Source organism: Siphateles boraxobius, unplaced genomic scaffold (assembly GCF_051911475.1).
Source record: "Siphateles boraxobius isolate OS27281-9 unplaced genomic scaffold, OSU_SipBor_1 86, whole genome shotgun sequence".
In the NCBI taxonomy this organism is placed as follows: Eukaryota; Metazoa; Chordata; class Actinopteri; order Cypriniformes; family Leuciscidae; genus Siphateles; species Siphateles boraxobius.
Window position 1 is genome coordinate 5,404,362 of NW_027509215.1, and position 22,750 is coordinate 5,427,111.

The 22,750-nt window shown below is 42.2% G+C and overlaps 1 protein-coding gene across 1 annotated transcript; it reads right to left on the reverse strand.

Moving 5' to 3' along the window:
* Window positions 1–8,300: 8,300 nt before the first annotated feature.
* LOC143731094 (macrophage mannose receptor 1-like) lies at window positions 8,301–22,073 on the reverse strand. The gene is made up of 9 exons (XM_077221757.1): window positions 21,983–22,073; window positions 21,766–21,865; window positions 13,145–13,428; window positions 12,706–13,068; window positions 12,273–12,608; window positions 9,846–10,190; window positions 9,434–9,760; window positions 9,187–9,287; window positions 8,301–9,017 (listed from the first exon to the last, which is right to left on the reverse strand). The coding sequence occupies exons 3-9, from the start codon at window positions 13,287–13,289 to the stop codon at window positions 8,889–8,891; spliced, it is 1,746 nt and encodes a 581-aa protein (XP_077077872.1). The 5' UTR covers window positions 13,290–13,428; window positions 21,766–21,865; window positions 21,983–22,073; the 3' UTR covers window positions 8,301–8,888.
* Between the last annotated feature and the right edge of the window lie 677 nt (window positions 22,074–22,750).

A 22,750-nucleotide genomic window follows, 5' to 3' on the forward strand; every position in this document is an offset into this window, starting at 1 on the left:
AGTTGGTAATGTTTCTCAGGCCATTCCAGACTGATGATGGGTCGTTGGATGAAAACTGGTTTTTCAGTTTATCAGAGTAGTTCCTTTTAGCAACTCTGATCTCCTTTGTTAATCTGTTTCTGGCCTGGTTATACAAGATTTTATCCCCACTTCTGTAAGCATCCTCTTTGGCATGACGAAGGTGTTTGAGTTTCCCAGTAAACCATGGTTTATCATTAGTGAATGATAAGAATGTCCTGGTAGGAATGCATGTATCCTCACAGAAACTTATATATGATGTTACAGTATCTGTGAGCTCATCCAGATCATTGGTAGCAGCTTCAAAAACAGTCCAATCAGTGCAATCAAAGCAGGCCTGTAGATTCTGCTCTGCTTCATTAGTCCATCTTTTCACAGTCCTTATTCCAGGTTTAGCTGATTTCAGTTTCTGCCTGTAGGTCGGTATGAGATGAACCAAACAGTGATCAGAGAGCCCCAAAGCTGCCCGTGGGACGGAGTGATATGCATTTCTTATTGTGGTGTAACAGTGGTCCAGTATATTACTGTCTCTGGTGGGACATGTAACGTGCTGTCTGTATTTTGGTAGTTCACGGGAAAGATTTGCTTTGTTAAAATCCCCAAGAATGATTAAAAGAGAGTCTGGGTACCTTTGTTCCGTTTCAGATATTTGTTCAGCCAGCTGTTGTAGCGCCGCGCACGCGTCTGGAGGGATGTAAACATTCACGAGAATGAAAGAGGAAAATTCCCGAGGCGAGTAGAAGGGTTTACAGTTTATGAAATGAGCCTCTAAATTAGGAGAGCACATCTTCTTCAGTGTTGTTACATCTGAACACCAACTTTCGTTAATGTAGAAACACAATCCACCACCTCTCGTTTTCCCCGTTAGCTCCGCGATGCGATCCGCTCGGAACAGCTGGAAGCCCGGCAGATGTATTGCGTTGTCCGGTATGGCTTCACTCAGCCAGGTTTCAGTGAAGCACAAAGCAGCAGAGTTTAAAAAATCCTTGTTAGTGTGGGTGAGGAGAAGAAGTTCATCCGTTTTGTTAGGAAGAGATCGGAGATTCGCGAGATGAATGCTGGGGAGTGCAGTGCGCAGGCCGCGCTCGCGGAGTTTAACCAGCGCGCCGGCTCGCTTCCCGCGTTTGCGTCTGAACGCGCGTTTGAACAACAACGCTGCCCCTCCGACGAGAATGTCCAGCAAAACGTCCGAATAATCAAAAACTGTAGAAAAGGTTTCTGGTGTGTGTTTCCTAATGTCCAGTAGTTCGTCTTTGGTGAAACTGATAGGAAAAGAATGACTAAACGCAGAACAAACGAACAAAAACAACACAATAGCTGGAGAGCTCCACACCGAGGCAGCCATCCGCGGCGCCATCTTGGATCTTAGATCCAAATGCTCACTACTAGCATGGCTGTCACTTACAGGCTGGAGATGGAGCTTTGCCATCACAGAAAGAGTTCAATAGATAACAGTAATTTTATATTGTAATAATATATCAGAATAATTACTGTTTTTGACTGTAATTTTGAGTGCTTTTCTTTAGTGTAAAATGTAAGGTTATATCAGTTTTCCCAGTATACAGAAAAGGATATAGTCTTTTACAGTTAAAATTATGACTGACTGATTGATTGATTTGAAGTTTATTTCAAGCAATAATAAAAAAGAAAATAATATATACACATACATATACACATGTGTACCTGTACACACACACACACACTGTCACGGTGAGATGTGGAGATAAACCCAAACGCAGACAGTGTAAAATAAGACACGGTTTAATGACAAAAACAGGAAAACAAAACCCACGAGGGGGCAAAACAGATGGAACACAGAATACCAGACTAAACTGGGAAACAAATGAACAAGAAAACAAACAAGACTTCAAGAGATGCTAACAATGACTAGATGTACACAGGGTACTCACGATCAACGTATAACAATGAACCAACACAAGACAGCAAACACAAGGGGATTAAATAGGAAGACTAATCAAACATAACAGGTGACACGGGTGAAACACTAATGACAGAATCAGGATAACAAGGGGGCGGGGTAACGAGACGAGACAACACAAGCACATGACCAAAACACAAGGCCATGTGCTTGCACACAGAACATGGGTCTGTCATGATCCTGCCAAAATACTAGAACTCACAGACCTGATGGCAGAATCATGACAGTACCCCCTCCTTAAAGAGCGGCTACCAGACGCTCCCCAAGGAGACATTAAACGCGGGACAAGACTGACAGAGACATAGACCAGACCCAACAAAACATGACAAATAATAACAGGGGCATACAAGTGTGAACAATGACCGGGTTGGGGTGAAACATCAGAAAAAATAAACAAGGAAGGGGAGGCGGAGGGACAACAGAGTCTTTGAGCGAGAATCCAGGGTGGGTGGGCGGGACGGTGATCTTGGAACTACAGGGTGTGGGCTTAGGACGGGGGACCCGAAACGGACTTGGGTGGAGTGGTGTGAGTAGACGGAGAAACAGTCCTAGGTTGAACCATGACGGGGGAAACAAACGGGAGTCCGGGGGCAGTAGAGACAGGGACACACGAGGAGACAGTCCGGGGACTTCTGACGGGGAACATGGTTGGTGATGGGACAGGACTGGGTGCCGCGCTCACGGCGACGGGCTCTGGAACAGCGCTTGCCGCAGCGGGCTCTGGAACAGCGCTTGCCGCAGCGGGCTCTGGAACAGCGCTTGCCGCAGCGGGCTCTGGAACAGCGCTTGCCGCAGCGGGCTCTGGAACAGCGCTTGCCGCAGCGGGCTCTGGAACAGCGCTTGCCGCAGCGGGCTCTGGAACAGCGCTTGCCGCAGCGGGCTCTGGAACAGCGCTTGCCGCAGCGGGCTCTGGAACAGCGCTTGCCGCAGCGGGCTCTGGAACAGCGCTTGCCGCAGCGGGCTCTGGAACAGCGCTTGCCGCAGCGGGCTCTGGAACAGCGCTTGCCGCAGCGGGCTCTGGAACAGCGCTTGCCGCAGCGGGCTCTGGAACAGCGCTTGCCGCAGCGGGCTCTGGAACAGCGCTTGCCGCAGCGGGCTCTGGAACAGCGCTTGCCGCAGCGGGCTCTGGAACAGCGCTTGCCGCAGCGGGCTCTGGAACAGCGCTTGCCGCAGCGGGCTCTGGAACAGCGCTTGCCGCAGCGGGCTCTGGAACAGCGCTTGCCGCAGCGGGCTCTGGAACAGCGCCTGCCGCAGCGGGCTCTGGAACAGCGCCTGCCGCAGCGGGCTCTGGAACAGCGCCTGCCGCAGCGGGCTCTGGAACAGCGCCTGCCGCAGCGGGCTCTGGAACAGCGCCTGCCGCAGCGGGCTCTGGAACAGCGCCTGCCGCAGCGGGCTCTGGAACAGCGCCTGCCGCAGCGGGCTCTGGAACAGCGCCTGCCGCAGCGGGCTCTGGAACAGCGCCTGCCGCAGCGGGCTCTGGAACAGCGCCTGCCGTAGCGGGCTCTGGAACAGCGCCTGCCGTAGCGGGCTCTGGAACAGCGCCTGCCGTAGCGGGCTCTGGAACAGCGCCTGCCGTAGCGGGCTCTGGAACAGCGCCTGCCGTAGCGGGCTCTGGAACAGCGCCTGCCGTAGCGGGCTCTGGAACAGCGCCTGCCGTAGCGGGCTCTGGAACAGCGCCTGCCGTAGCGGGCTCTGGAACAGCGCCTGCCGTAGCGGGCTCTGGAACAGCGCCTGCCGTAGCGGGCTCTGGAACAGCGCTTGCCGTAGCGGGCTCTGGAACAGCGCTTGCCGTAGCGGGCTCTGGAACAGCGCTTGCCGTAGCGGGCTCTGGAACAGCGCTTGCCGTAGCGGGCTCTGGAACAGCGCTTGCCGTAGCGGGCTCTGGAACAGCGCTTGCCGTAGCGGGCTCTGGAACAGCGCTTGCCGTAGCGGGCTCTGGAACAGCGCTTGCCGTAGCGGGCTCTGGAACAGCGCTTGCCGTAGCGGGCTCTGGAACAGCGCTTGCCGTAGCGGGCTCTGGAACAGCGCTTGCCCTAGCGGGCTCTGGAACAGCGCTTGCCGTAGCGGGCTCTGGAACAGCGCTTGCCGTAGCGGGCTCTGGAACAGCGCTTGCCGTAGCGGGCTCTGGAACGGGCACTGGGTTCAGCTCCGAAACACCGAACACCGGCCTCTCTAAGATCCGAGCCAGACGATCCAGATAGTCCCAGCTCAGGAAGGCAGACGGGGCGTGAACAGTCCCTTGCTGGACAGACGGGGCGTGAACAGTCTCTAGCTGGACAGACGGGACGTGAACTGGCTCTGGCTGGGCAGACGCAGGTCTCCTCCTCTTCTTCCTCCTGATTCGCGGAGCCGATGATGCCTCGGGAGTCGAACTGGGACGAGTCTGTTCTCCAAGCCTCACGAAGCCTAACCTCAGATCCTCCGGGATCACCGGCAGACAGGCAGGAGGTGACGACACCATGGGACCCTGTGACTCCCGACGAACCAAGCAGTCCACCATGTCCCGGAACGGGCGGTGGGCCAGCCTCTCCCGTTCCGCCAGAGGTGGAGGAACTTTGAGACCCGCGATGAGGTAACGGTTAACCAGGCTCTCCGGTAAAAAAATTCTCTTTGCCTCCACGGCCTGAGCATATCCTCTCAGGGACCTCTCTCCCTGGGGAGGGAAAGGAAGCTTGCCCAACTTGCTGTCGTTGATAGCTGACTGCCACCATAGTTCCTGGTCAGCTGATTGTTGTTTTAGTGGGGATGACATACTGTCCGCTGGGTTCAGAATGGGTCGGTTCATTCTGTCACGGTGAGATGTGGAGATAAACCCAAACGCAGACAGTATAAAATAAGACACGGTTTAATGACAAAAACAGGAAAACAAAACCCACGAGGGGGCAAAACAGATGGAACACAGAATACCAGACTGACTAGACTAAACTGGGAAACAAATGAACAAGAAAACAAACAAGACTTCAAGAGATGCTAACAATGACTAGATGTACACAGGGTACTCACGATCAACGTATAACAATGAACCGACACAAGACAGCAAACACAAGGGGATTAAATAGGAAGACTAATCAAACATAACAGGTGACACGGGTGAAACACTAATGACAGAATCAGGATAACAAGGGGGCGGGGTAACGAAACGAGACAACACAAGCACATGACCAAAACACAAGGCCATGTGCTTGCACACAGAACATCTGTCTGTCATGATCCTGCCAAAATACTAGAACTCACAGACCTGATGGCAGAATCATGACACACACACATTACAATTTTGAGACATATATCCACATACATTATTTACACATATAATACTTGCTTGAAAGGGATTGGAAAGAAGTATATATAACTTATTTCCTCCCACCCCCAATTCCTTCCCTTATATTACCCCATAGCCAATCACAATAATGCTAAATAATATTCCTCATTATCATAAACATTAAAATATGTCCCGATATTTATAATAATCACATCATATATAAAATATAACCATATCCTAGATTATTGTTCAGTATTGAACCTAGCATATCCTAGTTCACTGCAAAATCGGTTTTACAAAAACAACAGTAATATCAATAATATATAATAATAATCATTATTATTATTTACTCAGCTATGTATACATATCCTGCTCTATTGTAATTATGTCACCATTTACAATATCAAGATACATAATAAGAACAATTTATAATCATTACTACTTCCGTTATTATACAATAACCAGCACCCCATAATCACAATCTCAAGAAAACCCAAATTTTGACAATTTTTTTACAGAGCTTTTTTTTTTTATCGTTGGTATAGGCTACTTGTAATGGTGATTTCACAAAAATATTTAATGTTATTATCAATTTTGTTTTGCTTTTAAAACTAGAGCATTAATAAATAAAACATATAATACAAAATTATTACAACTATTATTTATTTATTACTATTAATAGAGCTATTGACAAAGATCAACATTAAGAAAAATAATGTCATAGTCAATTTCAATGAATAGTGTATAATATACAATATTATACAACATGGTGTAGCGTTACAAATTTATAAAATGTTTAATTGAGGTTCCAATACAGTAGTATATTGTAACAATGTTCAGGGAAGAAGGAGGTGGGAACCGGCGAACAATCAAAATAATCTTTATTTAAAATAAACCAAACAAACTAAAATACCGCCAGCAGCCCCTCGCGGACGACTGCTGGCTTACCCAAAATAAACATAATTGCCAGCAGCCCCTCGCGGACGACTACTGGCTAAAATAAAACAAAAAAACAAAAACTCAACTAAAATACAGGCCTGTTCCTCTCTCGAACATCAACGTCGTCACTCCTCCTTTATGCTTCCGCTCCTCCGTGAGAGATGCGAGACCGGTGTGCTCACAGGTGTTGCTCATTATCAATCGCACCACCGGCCTCGCGCCGTTCTCTCACGTCCCTCGGCCGTCCTGTTCGCCACATACCCCCATCGCCCCTCACAGGCCGAGGGGTACCCACAAGCCTGTGCCTACTCCCCCCGGCGGCGGCGATCCCTGGGGGGTATGGACCGACAAGCCGAGGGAAACGGAGACGGAAGCCTGAGGAGCGACAGATCGAGAGAGGGGAGAGAGGAAAAAAAAAAATTGGTCCGGTTCCCACAACGCACTGCCATCTGGTCCCCCACCAGCTGGGCGATCTCCTCCGCGGTGCCTGGCGGTGACGCTGGGTAGCCCTCGGTGGACGGCTCGACGCTCCTCCGCCGCCCAGTGGACGGCGACGGCTCCTCGGATGCCTTGGGCAGACGGTAGGAGTCCCCCGCTCCCTGCTCCTCCCCTTCGCTGGTGGACGGCAGCATGCTCCGGCCGACGGCGAGCGGCAGCGACTCCTCCTCTCCCTCCCGGATGGCAGCCGCCCCTCCAATACCCAGGAGGCCGGCAGCGAGCTCAACCGTCCCACTAGCAACTCACTCCAGCGCACCGCCTCGAGCGTCCATGGCCGCGAGTCCCCCGCTCCCTGCTCCTCCCCTCGTTCGGCGGATGGCAGCAGGCTCCGGCCCACGGCGAGCGGCGGCGACTCGCGCACCATGCTCGATGGCACCGCGGATTCCCCACAGCGGCGAGGACTCTCTGACAGCGCATTCCTCCCTCTTCCCGGGTTTCGGCACCAGTGTAACAATGTTCAGGGAAGAAGGAGGCGGGAACCGGCGAACAATCAAATCTTTATTTAAAATAAAACAAACAAACTAAAATACCGCCAGCAGCCCCTCGCGGACGACTGCTGGCTTACCCAAAATAAACATAAAGGCCAGCAGCCCCTCGTGGACGACTGCTGGCTAAAATTAAACACAAAAACCAAAACTCAACTAAAATACAGGCCTGTTCCTCTCTCGATCATCAACGTCGTTGCTCCTCCTTTATGCTTCTGCTCCTCCGTGAGAGATGCGAGACCGGTGTGCTCACAGGTGTTGCTCATTATCAATCGCACCACCGGCCTCACGCCGTTTTCTCACGTCCCTCGGCCGTCCTGTTCGCCACATATATAAACTGAGACAGTTTCGTATACTGAATTTAGCATTTAAGGTTATGATGATGATGATATTTGCTGGGAAACAGTTTTCCAGCAAGAGAGTCCGGCAAATCCTGTTTTCTGTATCTGGCAGAATACTGCTCTCTATCTAACCTATTCCTGTTTCTCTCTATTGTAAGCAGATTACTGAAACTTTGGTAGTCTCACTGTTTGAATAGTTATGCTGATTGGATTGGAATTGGTAACACTCCATAGGGCAGGTTCCTAAAACGGTATACATCATTTACATGCTTGGTTTCAGAGTGTCTCCACCTTTATGTAACTCCTCCCCCTTAAAGGGTATATGAACTAATATGTATACTGCCTTTAGTCAGACTTGGGAAGACTACAGCGATGAAACAGCAATAAAGAACTCTGCTTAAAAGATACCCCCAAGTCTCCTGGTCTTCGCTTCTGAGTCTCCTACATTTAAGAAGAAAAGGGTTTACAACAATGGCCATTCAAACTTGTGGACTGAGTCAGGTGTGTTCTGATTAGGGAGACATGTTCAGTGCTTGGGAGCAACATGATGCTTTAAAATGGTTCATTTCTCCCCCAAACGGTGTACTTTGTGGACATCTGGTGGTGAAAGGATGAATAACACCAAACCAGAGGGCTGTTGGCACACTCTAACCCAGTATACCTGGTTACATCCGATTTCAAAAACTTACTTATTATCTATAATTTATGTTATTATTATTTAAGAATGCAGAGACAGAGACAGAGAGAGAGAGAGAGAGAGAGAGAGATTTCCATGCAAGAGTTCCAATGCTAATAAAATAATAATAGTCGAATTCCAAATCTTTAGTTTTACAAAGTACATTTTATTATAAACACATATAGCATATCTTTATCTACTTTATGTATCGTTCATGTTATTTCAGAATGCAGAGAGAGAGAGAGAGAGAGAGAGATGTCAATGAATGAATAATAGCTGAATTTATAATTTTATTTTTAACACATATATCATATTAAATTTACTTAAATCTCTCATCAATTTCAAAATGAAAATGGTAAAAAAAAATATGAATGCAAATTTGGAAACGTAGGTATCAGCCGAAAATGGAAATAATATGCTTCAAATGTATTACTAGAAAGATATCATCATACTTACACCCTTTATTTCTGCAGAATAGAACCTATATGCATTTCTGTATACTTTTAATGATGATTTTACAAAAAATATCTATCAAAAAAAAAAACTATAGTAAATGGCAATTGGTGTATATTATATAATATGACACTTCATAGTGTTTAATTAATATATAATTTTACTAAACTACTTTACAATTCCTTTAATCAATCTACTTTTACTAAAAATAAAAACCCCTTTATATTCTTAGAGTCTTATGTTCTTCAAATTTTGATATAAAGATCTAAATTAAAGATTACTAATTACATTTATGATTGGAACTCGCTTTACGGTTGATCTCCTGATGAAACACCTCTTCACCTTCTCCTTTTCTCCAGCTTATTTTGCTGTCACTCTCCAGTCCCATGATCTTTAGCTTTTCACTGATCTAGAGAAGACCGAAAAAGAAAGAAAAAAAAAAGTCAAATGAGAGTTGCTTGTCTGCTCAAAACTCTGAAGCACAATGCTATATGATGTTCTGAGCGTCTGTCATGCTACTGTTACGCATTCAAAATTTGACCCTGAAACTGAACACAGTTTTTAAAGCAGAGACAAACCTCATTCAGAATGGCAGTCTGTAGTGAAGGATCATTCAATGTACATTCTCCATTACAGGACAATTTCAGTCTGAAAATCTGCTTTTTAATTAATGTGTCATCTAGAAAAATTAAAAGAGTTTATCATCATCAACACAGAGGATATATCAATAAGTGAAAAGATATGACGGTTGTTTGTAATGTCCGTTTCAAGAATTATCTATAAATCTCTTTAAATCATTTGAATCTGTTAACTGTGGAAACTCACCTCCATGGCAGATAAAAGGATGCTGTAGATCACAGCTGTATTGAGCCCATTTCCCAGAATTGGTTGTTGACATGCCGACACAGTCACCAGATCCTGAACTCTGGGATGGTTGTCCTGCTGCCCAGTTTCTGAAACTGAGATTCCACCGATCAGACCATTCCCAAGAGTCCAGGAACAGACCAATCCAGAGCGATGATTCATTATTACTGATCAGATTCTGTTGCTCTGCGCTGCTGATACTCGCCAAATCAGTGTGTTGTTTTCTGCAGTAACTCTGAGCATCTCTCCATGTCATAGCAGTCTCAGTGATGATAAAACCAGTGCTGTCTGTTCAGAAACACCAGATATAGACCAGCCCTTAGTCCAGGATCAGCTAAAGTTTGGGGAAAATGAACCAGATTTGAGGACTCACCATTGAAACACACAACCGGGAGAACGGTGCTGCAGCTCTCATCGTACCAGCTTCCATTAAAACTCCTCACACACTCCCCATCACCGTTTGGTTCTCCTGGATTCCAGTTACTGTACTGGGACAGTGAGCCCATAGACCAGACCCAGTGATACTCTGTTCCATTGTGGAGACCTATCCATACTGAACCACTGTATCCAGCATCCACTGTATTTACCAGTAAACTCACGTCGATCATGTTGTCAGCAGTGGCCAGATCAGTGAATCTCGCTCTGCAGTAACTCTGAGCATCTTGCCATGTCTTGCTTTCATTCACATAGAGGAAGGAGCGGTAAGGAGACTTAGGCCCTTTAGCAAATGGAAATGAGGAACATGACTGTAAAAATCAGGGTAAAAAAAACTGTACATCTTCCTAATAAAAAAGCATGCTGAATTGCACCAATCAAATAAAAAATGCATCGCATTAAGGGAACAATTTATAGGCCATTTCGACCAGTGAATATGACCTGCTGAAAAATAAAAAGACTGAATATTGTCGAACAGTATGAGCAGAATGACACCTGAGCGACGCACCAGTATCTCGTATCTCTCATGGAAGAGTGGGAGCATAAAGGAGGAGCGACGACAGTGGAGATCGAGAGAGGCCAGGCCTAGACTATTTTATTTAATGTTTTGTTTTACTACATGTGGCGGCTGTCGACCGTGAGGGACTGCCTTCTTTCATTTTTGTATTTGTTTAATTTTTTATTATTAAAAGTGTTGAACGTTCGCCGGTTCCCGCATCCTTCTTTCCACACCATCTAACCTTGCTACCGTGTGTTAATCTTATTGGTTACATTGGCTCCCAGAAACCCAAGCTGCCTAATCAATGGAGATATGCTTCCCTCTATCTCTATATCTCTGGAAAATGACTAAAAATTATCTATTTCTTAGCCAATCAGAAACTGCAACCTGAAGTAAGGACGTAGCTTAGACCTTGGTGAAGGGTATAACTGCTGTGATCTTTGTATTTGTAAGCAGGGTGGCCAACAAACTCCTGTGTGAGTCTTGAAGCGGACTTCTGCTGATGAAACTGCAAACTATCTTCAGTAAAACTTTTCTTTAATTTATTATAATTCTGACTCCGGGTCTTCATTCATCATATCTGGGTCTTTGACTATAAAACCCCTTACAGACTGGTTCAGTTTTATGTCTATATGTTTATTTTTCCTCTCTCTATGCTTTAACTTTCACTTTCTTAGCCCTGCGCCATTAGTTCTACTCCATAAATTATTGTTGAATGCGATGACGTCATAACCGCTTCTTTCCCAATCGGTGGAAATTTGACTAGGGTACTGGTAGCCTTTGACTATGTATAGGGTTGGTAAAACCTTCATATTGTATTTTCACATACTGTATGTCCTGTGTGTTACCTAACCAATTCCGCATATATATGTATAGACGGGGAGGGAAGCAAAGGAAAGGTAAGAATATCACGTGATATACTGTACATTGTGCATCCTGCAGTCAGTGATGGTATGCATTAGACACACTAAGCAAGAGTAAAACCATCACTCGTGGTATTTTTGTTTTTAATTTTTGAGTGTAGTTTATTGGGCATCTTTGGATACTGAAGATTGTTTTCTTCCATTTTTGTTTCTTTCCTTTGATTGTAGCCCAGTTGCTGCTTCTATCCCCTGTCTTGGTTTTCTTTATTCTTGGTTGGAAATAATTACTGTGAGTTGGAGTAGTTTTTCCCCACTGCAATAATCAGAAGTCAGACCCGACAGTTCATTTTATTCCCAATACACCTTTATAATAATCAGGGGACGTAACAGTGGTAAATGTATAAAATAATTGAGTGATTATACTAACACATACTATTATTTCTGATGCAGAGATTCAAGTTATATGCTATATGCTATATGCAAGTTATATTATACTTTTATATTATATGAATTATATTTAAATAAAAAGAAAATAAAGATTAAAAAAATTCAGTAGCTGTACTTTCACTGTACTGTATGATGCATAAGTGAGCGAGTTTACATCCACAATCTTATACAATTATAATAAATAACCCAAGGTCATCCAAACTCTGTTATAAATATTATTTTTGGGGGGGTAAAGGTCATGGACTGTTTAAAGGGACCTATTATGCCATTTTTTCTTGTTTTGTTTTTTTGTTCAGTAAAAAAAATTGTTTTCATAATAGGACCCCTTTAAGCAAAACCTTACAGACTTTTGCCCATTATCCAAACTCTACTGCATGGAAACAACTTTACCGGAAAAATGCATGCAAATACAGTTTCTTGCATTGTCAGGTTGAACAGTTTTTGATAGTAATACAAACACATTTAAACAATGCACAATGCTTAAAATGACAGAACAGACACAACAATCATTCTGTCTAATGTGATCTGATTTGTCAAAAAAAAAAAAAAAACTCACCTCCATGGCAGATAAAAGGATGCTGTAGATCACAGCTGTATTGAGCCCATTTCCCAGAATTGTTTCTTGACATGCCAACACAGTCACCAGATCCTGAACTCTGGGATGGTTGTCCTGCTGCCCAGTTTCTAAAGAAAAGGCTCCAATTATCAGACCATTCCCAATAGTCCTGGAACAGACCAATCCAGACCCATGAATTAAATGGAACAACACTATTTATCTGGTTTAGTTCCTCAGAGTTGTGGATAGTGGGCAGATCTGTGTAATACTGTCTGCAGTATCTCTGAGCATCTGTCCAGTTCTTCCACATCTCTAACCTAACGTATCCAGTGCTTCCTATCAGGAAAAGCAAATAAGAATAAGGTCACAACTCTTCTTTGTTAAACTCAATATTTGTTAAGTTACAAACTCACTGTATAAATGTATAACTCACCACTGTAGCACACAAAGTGAAGCCCAGTTGAGCACGAGTAACTAATCCAAACTCCATAAGCTAAATAGCCACATTCTTTTTCATTCTTTGGTTCTCCAGCACTCCAGGCACTAAACTGTGTGAGTGTGTTTTCTCCATTAGACCAAACCCAGCGTTTCTGTGTCCCTCTCTTCAGTCCAATCCACAATGATCCACTGTATCCAGCATCCACTATATTCACCAGCCTGTTCACATCATCCATGGTGTCTACAGTAGCCAGGTCAGTGTACTTCTCTCTGCAGTAGCTCTGAGCCTCTGGCCAAGACATTCTCACATTTATATAGTGGTACTGATGATAAAGAGCAGAACTGCTCCAGAAGAGCCCTATTAAAATCAACATGTTAAACCATCTAAATGTGTACACATCATCATAAATACAATTACAGATGATCACACCAACCTGACAGCAGCAGCACAAACAGACTCCTGTCCATGACTGAACACACAGATCCTCTCTGCTGTATATGTGTGCTGCTGTTCCAGGGAAATAAGAGGAACTGAAAGATGATTAAAGAAGTCATTGATAAGGGTGGAGGTGAATGCATACAGAACACTGTACATGGGCTGTACACATGCTTTGAGAGCCAGATAACAAATTTTCCTAATTAAACAGACAGTGTGGGGTTTGCAAACTTGGAGCCGGTAACTGGAAGGTTGCTGCCTTTATCTCCACAGACTGCACGCCTAAAAATAAGCACAATTAAGCATACTTTATTAGCACATAAAGCCAAGTATATAATTTTGTAAAGCTGGGTGCACACTGTACGATTTTGGCCACGATTTGGCCGTCTGATACAAATTTAGCTAATCCTAAAAGATTCCTCAGATCCTAGGCCAAAATCTGAAGCCTTTGTTCGTTAGTTTGACATGTTCACCAACAGCCGAATAATGACCGTTGCGATCAAATATGACCTCTGACGAAAATCTGGCGGTGTCAGATTGACCCACAGTCCTGCAGTGTTGACTTCTCCCACGACGACTCAAATTGTCTTCGTTTTTCATGACAAGCCATGACCAAAATTAACATTAGGGATTTCTTTTTGGCCACCATTCAATCCCAAATGTAATGCAGCTCACTTGCAGTCATGGAATGATGATGTAAAACTCTGGACGAGTCAGTGTGCACCCGGCTTAACACAACTTAAAACGCACTTGAAATTACCGTCGTTTGGCAAATAAATAAATGAGAGACATATGTATTACCAACATTTTATCATGTAAGCTTTATGGTACACCTCAAACAAGGGAATTTATATAAAGAATTATAGTGTTAATATTAATTAGCGAGTCAGCGAATGGCTTGGGTATGTAGAGCCATTATCCAATCGGATACGTACCGAAAACTTTTACGCGGACTATGATTAAACCACTTGTTAAAAAAACGCAACTTGATCCTGCAGATTTAGTCAATTACAGGCCGATCTCAAATCTACCTTTTCTGTCAAAGATACTAGAAAAGGCAGTATCCTCACAACTATGTTCCTTTTTAGAAAGAAATGGTATCTGCAAGGATTTTCAGTCAGGATTTAGACTGTATCATAGTACTGAGACAGCTCTCATTTGAGTCAAAAATGATTTGCTCTTATCATCCGATCGTGGCTGTATCTCGCTATTGGTGTTACTCGATCTTAGTGCTGCATTTGACACTATTGACCACAACATTCTTTTAAATAGACACGACAATTATATTGGCATTAGTAAAATTGCATTAGCATGGTTTAAAGGTGCAGAGTGTGATTTTTAGCGACATCTAGCGGTTCGGCTGCCAGTTGCACTGAGGGCTCAGCCCACTGCTCACCCCTCCCTTTCGAAGAAGCTACGGTGCCTGAAATTGGACAAACATATTGTCATCTGAGTCAGCAGAGAATAGCCAGAGTAAGCCAAGAGTGTGTAACATTGTCACTGTTTCTGTACCACAGTCCATTATAAACCACATCATGGATAAAGTTTACAAAGCCATAGTCAGGTGAGGATCAAGGGTCTTAATATATAATATAATTATAGTAATCAGCTGATTGTCTCACAAACGTAACCAGCCCATTTCCCCCCACATAGCAAACCCATAATACAGCGAGGGAGAAGAACCACATGAAACTATGCAACTATATATTGTTTCTAACAGGAAAGTAAAAGTTTAGCTGGCTCAATATGAGCTGTTACTGTTGCTGAGCTGGTTAAAGCGTAAAGCCTTGTTTAAACTCGACGTGTCCGCATGAGCCCAAAGGTGCGTGCGGCAAAAATGGCATGGTTGTAACAGCGCGCGTCCGCATCCTAGACACCATTTACTACACACAATAGGCTTTTTTCTCTGATTTTGAAAACTCTTCGCGATCGACTTAAAATGCTTCCCAGATCGACGGGTTGGTGATTCCTGTAACGTTACTGTTGTACGGTCAATGACAAGAGTACTAATCAGCTGTCTCACGAACGTGCAGCACATTTATCCCCACATAGCAAAGCCATAACACAGCGAGGGAGAAGAACTAAGTTACATGAAACAATCCAACTACATATTTTACACCACTGACAAGGGAAAAGTCACTACTCACGGTGTTTATGGCTAGCTTCTAGCTTTCTGCGGCTTCTCTTTCAAGGTAGTGACAAAACGCGCTCTGTAGCGCTGTTTGTTCGCTGTCGGCTACGGTAGAAACATGACGTCACAATATGGCGACCTTCATAGAAGGGGATTCCCGCGGTTATGTAGATATAAATGTCTCATTCTAAGGTAATAAAAACATTACGGTTTATTAAGTAAGTTCTTTGTACACCTCTGACAACGTAGTTATGGATGTCATATTGCATTTCTGTTAATAGATACTCAATTTTTTTACACATTGCACCTTTAAATCAAACTTATTTGACCGTTATCGGTTTGTAGCAGTAAATGTAGAGATGTCTTATCGCTCAAAAGTTCAGTATGGCGTACCACAAGGCTCAGTACTAGGACCGTTGCTGTTCACTCTGTACATGCTACCCTTAGGAGATATCATTAGGAAGCATGGCATTAGTCTTCACTGTTATGCTGATGATACTCAGCTCTATATTTCTTCACGCCCTGACGAAACTTACCAATTCACCAAATTAACGGAATGCACAGCTGATATAAAAAAAAATGGATGACTAGTAATTTCCTACTACTTAATTCTGAAAAAACAGAGATTCTAATTATTGAACAAAAAACTTCCTCACGTAATAATTTAGAATACTGTCTAACACTTGATGGCTGCTCTGTCAAGTCCTTGTCGTCAGTTAGGAACCTGGGTGTGCTCTTTGATAGCAATCTTTTATTTGAAAGTCACGTGAATAGTATCTGTTTTTTTCATTAAAAAATATATCTAAATTACGTCATATGCTCTCAATGACAAATGCAGAACAATTAGTTCATGCGTTCATGACCTCAAAGCTAGATTATTGTAATGCTCTTATGGGAGGTTGCCCTGCACGCTTAATAAGCAAATTACAGCTGGTCCAAAACGCAGCAGCTAGAGTTCTTAACAGAACTAGGAAGTATGACCATATTAGCCCGGTTCTGTCAACACTGCATTGGCTCCCTATTAAACATCGTATACATTTTAAAATATTGCTTATTACTTACAAAGCACTAAATGGTTTAGCTCCCCTGTACTTGAGCGAGCTCTTAACGCACTATACTCCATCACGTCTATTGCAATCTCAAAATTCCGGCCAGTTGATAATATAGGATATATTATAAACACCTAGAAAATCAAAATCGACTGCTGGCGGTAGATCCTTTTCCTATTTAGCACCAAAACTTTGGAACAATCTTCCTAACATTGTCCGGGAAGCAGACACAGTCTGTCAGTTCAAATCTAGACTAAAAACACATCTCTTTGGATTAGCATACACATAACACATTATTATAGACTTCTATAATTCAATGTTAGGCCGCATAGTTTGGATCTGCCGGAACCGGGAACACTTCCCATAAATCCTGATGTACTTTGTACATCATAAGAAGGATGGCGTCTACGCTAATATTAGTCTTTCTGTTCATCTCGAGGTTTACTGCAGTCCGCCGGATCCAGGCCGTATTCAGATCTGATGAAGGACCTGCGCCTGGACACAACGACAACGCAGTCCTGAAGTGTCAACTAGTCTCTCCCTTGTGAAGGCCTCCTTCCCTTTACCTCTGTACTGATAAAACGGTGTCGGAATAATTTCGATTCACGTGGCTACGCCGAAAAGAGATAAAAAAAAAAATTCTCAGAGCCATCAGGCACTGTTTTATGCAAATGAGCGTCCAGATCGCATTAAAGAATCCCCCCCCCCCCCCCCTTAAATCCATTAAAGAATTTTCTGTTAGAACGGTGTCGTTGCGACGGAAGTGAATCAATCAAAACTAACTTTAGCTGGACAATAACTTTATTCTAGAGCTGCTGTAAATCCAAAACAATCTCTGTTACTTTAATTTTCTATTATCACTGTAAAGCTACTTTGAAACAGTCCATATTGTTAAAAGCGCTATATAAATGAAGGTGACATGACTTGACTAGAGAATTTGCAGTTTATGAACTACATATGGAACAAGAGTCTAACATGGAACAGGTATGGGTAGTTATACTATGGTGACAAAGAAGAGTAATTAAGAAAAAAAAAAGAACCAGCTTGACAATAGAGTATCACAATAAGAGTCCTTGAACAGAAAACACAGAGGAAATCGTGACAGTGACACTGAAGACTAGTGATGGGAAACCAAGGCTTTCTGAAGCGTTTGAGCCTTTCATCATATTGTGCCAAAAAATGGTTCATTACTCAAAGTTTTTAACACAATGTGCATTGGCGACATCTGGTGGTCAGACTTGTTTTCACCATCATATCTAACAAATCACCACAGAGCAGAAAAAGCACATGACCAACAAAGCTTCGGAAGTCTGTGACACAAGAGTGGAATCTGTGGTCAATACAGTTCTATCCAGTGGCGTAGACAGGGGAGGGACCATGGTGGCACTGGCCGCTCCTGAAAACTGATTGGCCCCCCAGTGTACCCCCACCCTTCTACTTGTCTGTCACTCAAAAATTCAAATCATAATCTTTCAGCTTGTAGTAGAATAATTAATTATTCCGCATCGCGATGCTTCTCAACGAGGACCAAGAATAGCGAGCTGTTTTCCAACGGAAAAAAAACACACGGTAAGTTGATCTATTTTATACAGCTTATTTTTTTTGATTAGCGAGTTGTTGCAGTGCTAGAATTTGGTACCGTCTTTCAGTGTTAGGACAGACAGGCTCGATGTATTCTCTTAGAGCAGACCAAGATAATGCTAATCACCGTATATACCCGAATATAAGACGAGGTTTTTGTCCTAAAAATAGGCTGAAAAATGGGGGGTCGTCTTATATCAGGGTTCCCCTGGATCCTTAAAATCAATCCTTAGATTTTTAAAATATAAGGCCATAAAAAGTCTTATAAAATCCTATTTTTACTTATGAAAGGTCTTAAATTTTAGATGACACTTCGACTTATCTAAATGTTTTCCAAATTAAAACTATCTAATTAGCGTACTATTATTTTTTATTATTCTATCACTGCGTAATGTGTGCAGTTATAGTCCCTAAATTAGTTGTCTTATATTTATTTATATCATATTATGTTCTTATATTAGAATATCACATCAGTAAGAGTGCCGTTTTCCCGTGCAAAACTGTGATATTGATGTTATACAATAGTTAAATTAAAAATAAATTAACACTGTGCGTTACTTTTTAGACACAATATTGTCAATATTGTTTGTTTTCCCTTTATTTTGCCGACTAGAATTTCAAAATGAAACCTTAGCAGAGTCTCAATGCAACAGACAGCGATGATTTCTTGCCTGAAATCATAGACCGTATAAGAAGTGGACAGAGCCATCTCATTGGAACTCAGTTGAGACAGTTGAAGCCCATTTTTAGCGATTTTTGAGCACTTCCGTTCCTGATGCGCAGACTCAAACCGACTCAAACTAAGCTTGATGACGTGAGCAACCTGTCTGACAGACGTAAATCTTCTATTAGCTGTGCGTGAAAATTGCCAACGTTAATCACTTCATATGTATCCACTTACCACATACCGAATTATTTCCAATTCCCCAAAAACGTTGTTGAAATATTTTGTCCCGTTGCTTTTATGGACTCATTATCTATGGGCTTCTCCCTTGACGGGACGTCCCCCCGATTGCCTGCGAGCTTCTCCTCCTGTCTAAACGGTAATGTCTCTATTGTGCGACATAAAGTCGTGTGGTTATGACGCAATCGTTAGCCTGTTTTTAACAAAAACGGCTTCTACTTGGCCATAACGTAAGATACAAAGTAATGGAGCCTTTTATACATTGTCGTGTTTATTTAGAAATAAATAACGGACAAATGAAGTCTTTGGACGCCTCAGATGTAAAGTTATTCGCTGTCAAAGTGACGCCAAAATGAATGTGAGTCAATGGAATGCTAACAGCATGTGAAGTTCTGCTACAATTGCGGCTCCCGCAAGCGATATTTTTTTTCACTGGAACACTCATGAATATTCATTAGGGAACTCATCCCTGATTGGTCTTAACCCCAGTGACTGGTAGGTTTAGGGGCGGGGTTAGGGGTAGGTCATCAGACCCCCACGGACGGGTAGGTTTAGGGGCGGGGTTAGGGGGTAGGTCATCAGACCAATCAGGCATGAGTTTCCCAATGAATATTCATGAGTCTTCCCCTACCATCCTGTGAAAAAAAATATCGCCTCCCGCAAGGCTTCAACTTCCGGCTGATGGATTACCCCCATGCCTGAAATCCGCGTTTTGAACGAGTCATTTTAACGATTCAATGATCAGTCACTTGCTTCTTTACCGAAATGAATCTTCCGTTTGAACGAATCGGTTGAATGAATGACTCCCCCAACTCGCTTATTAAGACAGGGACTTGCCGCCGCCTACTGGCGGTTTAAGTTTCAAATTTAAAGTACCCTTTAATTAAAACGTTAAAATTAGAAATAATTTCATATTTAAATATTGAATATTGATTTAAAAAAAAAACTATCTCATAGCTTTATTTATGCAGTTGTAATTGGAGTGTAAATATTAATGCCAGTTCTGATGCCGCTTCTGTCACCTCTGCACTGCAAAGATGGATTTTAATTGAATGATTTAATTTGACTGGTAACGGTGGTACTGTATAATTATTGTGCAATTAAGTATTATTGTATAAATAAGTATAATTACAGTATAATTTAATTTCAATAATTTTAATGTTAGTATTTGACATAAAAGGTGATGCATAACTCCAAATAAGTTTAGAAAAGATGTCCATATATAGGTGAAAATGCCCCTGGAAATCAATTTAAGGTGGCAAATATTGCACATTAATTAATCATTTAGCCTTCCTCGACATAAGTAGATTTGGTCTATTCATCAATGCAAATTTACTGCAACTGCTGATATGCAAATTGAATAGGATGTGTAAAAAAATATTTATTATATACAATTTTATTACAGTTGTATGAATTCATTAATTGTGTATTTATTATATGAATGATTAATAGAAATATGCATGTATATAAATAAGGCGGTTCTATTATTATTTGTGAGTTGTACACTAATACATTGGATTCTTTTATTTATTACAGTTTTTCTTTCACTTTTGTAAAGTAAAAAGTTAATATAAATTGTATTTTATTGTTTTGATTTAGAGCAGTGAATAACTGCTATTAAAAGATAATAGGGTATCACTGTTTATTGCTGATTTTAAAGCTTACTGAACTTGAAATGATTTGGATACCTACAGTTCTACATAAATACACAACATAAGAATGGCCCCTCTGTAATAATTGTGGCTCCTCTTGTGCCCCCCAGTTGAAAAAATCCTAGAATCACCCCTGGTTCTATCTAATCTCATCTAAATTAATTTGTGCCAGTGAGACCACAAATCATGTCGTGTGTAGCCTGGTCAACGGATCCATGTATTGATCAATATAAAAAATACTAGAGATCATAATGGATTGACGTGAGTAGAAATCTTTTGGGTGTTCTGTTTTTTTTACAATCTTTTTTATGTTAAAGGGAAATATAGTGTTAAATAATTGAAATAAGTAATGCCTCCTCGATAATCATTTTCCTTTTTATACACCGCAGAGCGCCAATTTTTTCAAACCAGCTGTTCCGACCTTCCAATACTGCATGACGTTCAAAGCTTCAAACGTCATCAATCATGTGGTATTGTCATTTTGATACAAGCACCGGGACAGTGTGTGTGATGCAATAGTGGTTTGAAAACTGAGCCCCGGTATCAACCGTCCCATCACTACTGAAGACTGGAGTAATGAGGCTGGAGATGGAGCTTTGCCATCACAGAAAGAGTTAAATAGATAACAGTAATTTTATATTGTAATAATATATCAGAATAATTACTGTTTTTGACTGTATTTTTGAGTGCTTTTCTTTAGTGTAAAATGTAAGGTTATATCAGTTTTCCTAGTATAGAGAAAAGGATATAGTCTTTTACAGGGCCGTGCAGAGACCTCTGGAGGGGCAGGTGCTCAAAGTATTAAAGGGGGCACATGCGGAACAAGGCTTTAAATAGGGCTGTGCTCAAAATATCAATACAGTAATATATCAATACGGATGATTCTGTATTGATACAGTAGCAAATGCATTGATGCAGTTTTGAAAAAGAAACAGAACAGAAAAGACAAATTTTACGTTTAAAAGTTAAAAAAAATTATGAATGTGCAGTGTGCACCTATTAATAACTCTGGGATTAGAAACTGAAGTATCTTAAGTTGTCCCAACCTGATGGCTTGTTCTTCTCTGTTATACAGAATAATAAAGAACAGCTGTTATAGTAAACTGTGTAGGACAAAATCAACGTGGCCCATGTTTCGTACAGTATAGTTTTATATAATGCCATATCAGCATCTATGGCTATTTTCATGGCATAAACTGATTTACACAAATACAAGAGTTACATTAATACAATGAAAATAAAAACAAAGCAAACAGAAACAGCAATTAATACTTTACAAGATTTTTAACATTAATGTGATACCTGTTCTGGTACATTCTTACTAAAGTCCTTAAGTGAGTTTGCTGCCTTTGCTGTTGTTGTTACTGCTGCTGCTACTGATACTGCTGGAGCTGATCTGAGACTGTAGACATTAAAACAAACATATAGAGATATATTAGCTGATTAAATCATTTTTATGTGACCATGACAAGATGTAAAGATTGCTGACAGTGTTTGGAACCTTCACTAGCGCACTGACCTGCTGTAAAGCTGCAGATTCTGCCCAGGCCGCTATAATATAATAATAGTAGCCTATATAATAGTACTAGGGGAGATGTTCACAGAGGCTTCTGCACACAAAACATAAGATATTTGTAAGCTAACGGTATGTGATAATAAGCCTAAACTCTTACCAGATTTGTGATGATAATTTTTATGGCACTATACGTTTTTTAAATAAATACTGTAATAATAATAATAATAATAGTTTAAAGTAAAAATAATAGTTTTCAGTCAAATAACACCACTTACCAGCAGCCGCAGAGTTGAAGATATCCTCTGGCAGTGCGCGTAGCCGCGCGAAATCAAAAAATGCGCGTGCAGCGTGAGGAATCGTCCCGGACGAGTTCGTCAGGTGAAAGGTCATCATGTGGGTCATTATATTTACGGCTAAATTATTATTCATTAATTTTACTAATAGTTAGATTGGGCAGGCATCCACAAAAGGGCCTTTAATTACAAAAAAAAAGGAGAGGAAATTTTGCCTTGACAAAAGGGCACTTTGGGCACCAAGGGGCAAAAGGGCAGGTGCTCGAGCACCCAAAGCCCCCCCCCCCCCCCCCCCCCCTCTGCACGTGCCTGGTCTTTTACAGTTAAATTGACAATTTTTTTTTCAGAGCTTTTTTTTTAATCGTTGGTATAGGCTACTTGTAATGGCGATTTCACAAAAACATTTAATGTTATTATCAAATTTGTTTTGCTTTTAAAACTAGAGCATTAATAAATAAAACAATACACAATTATTACA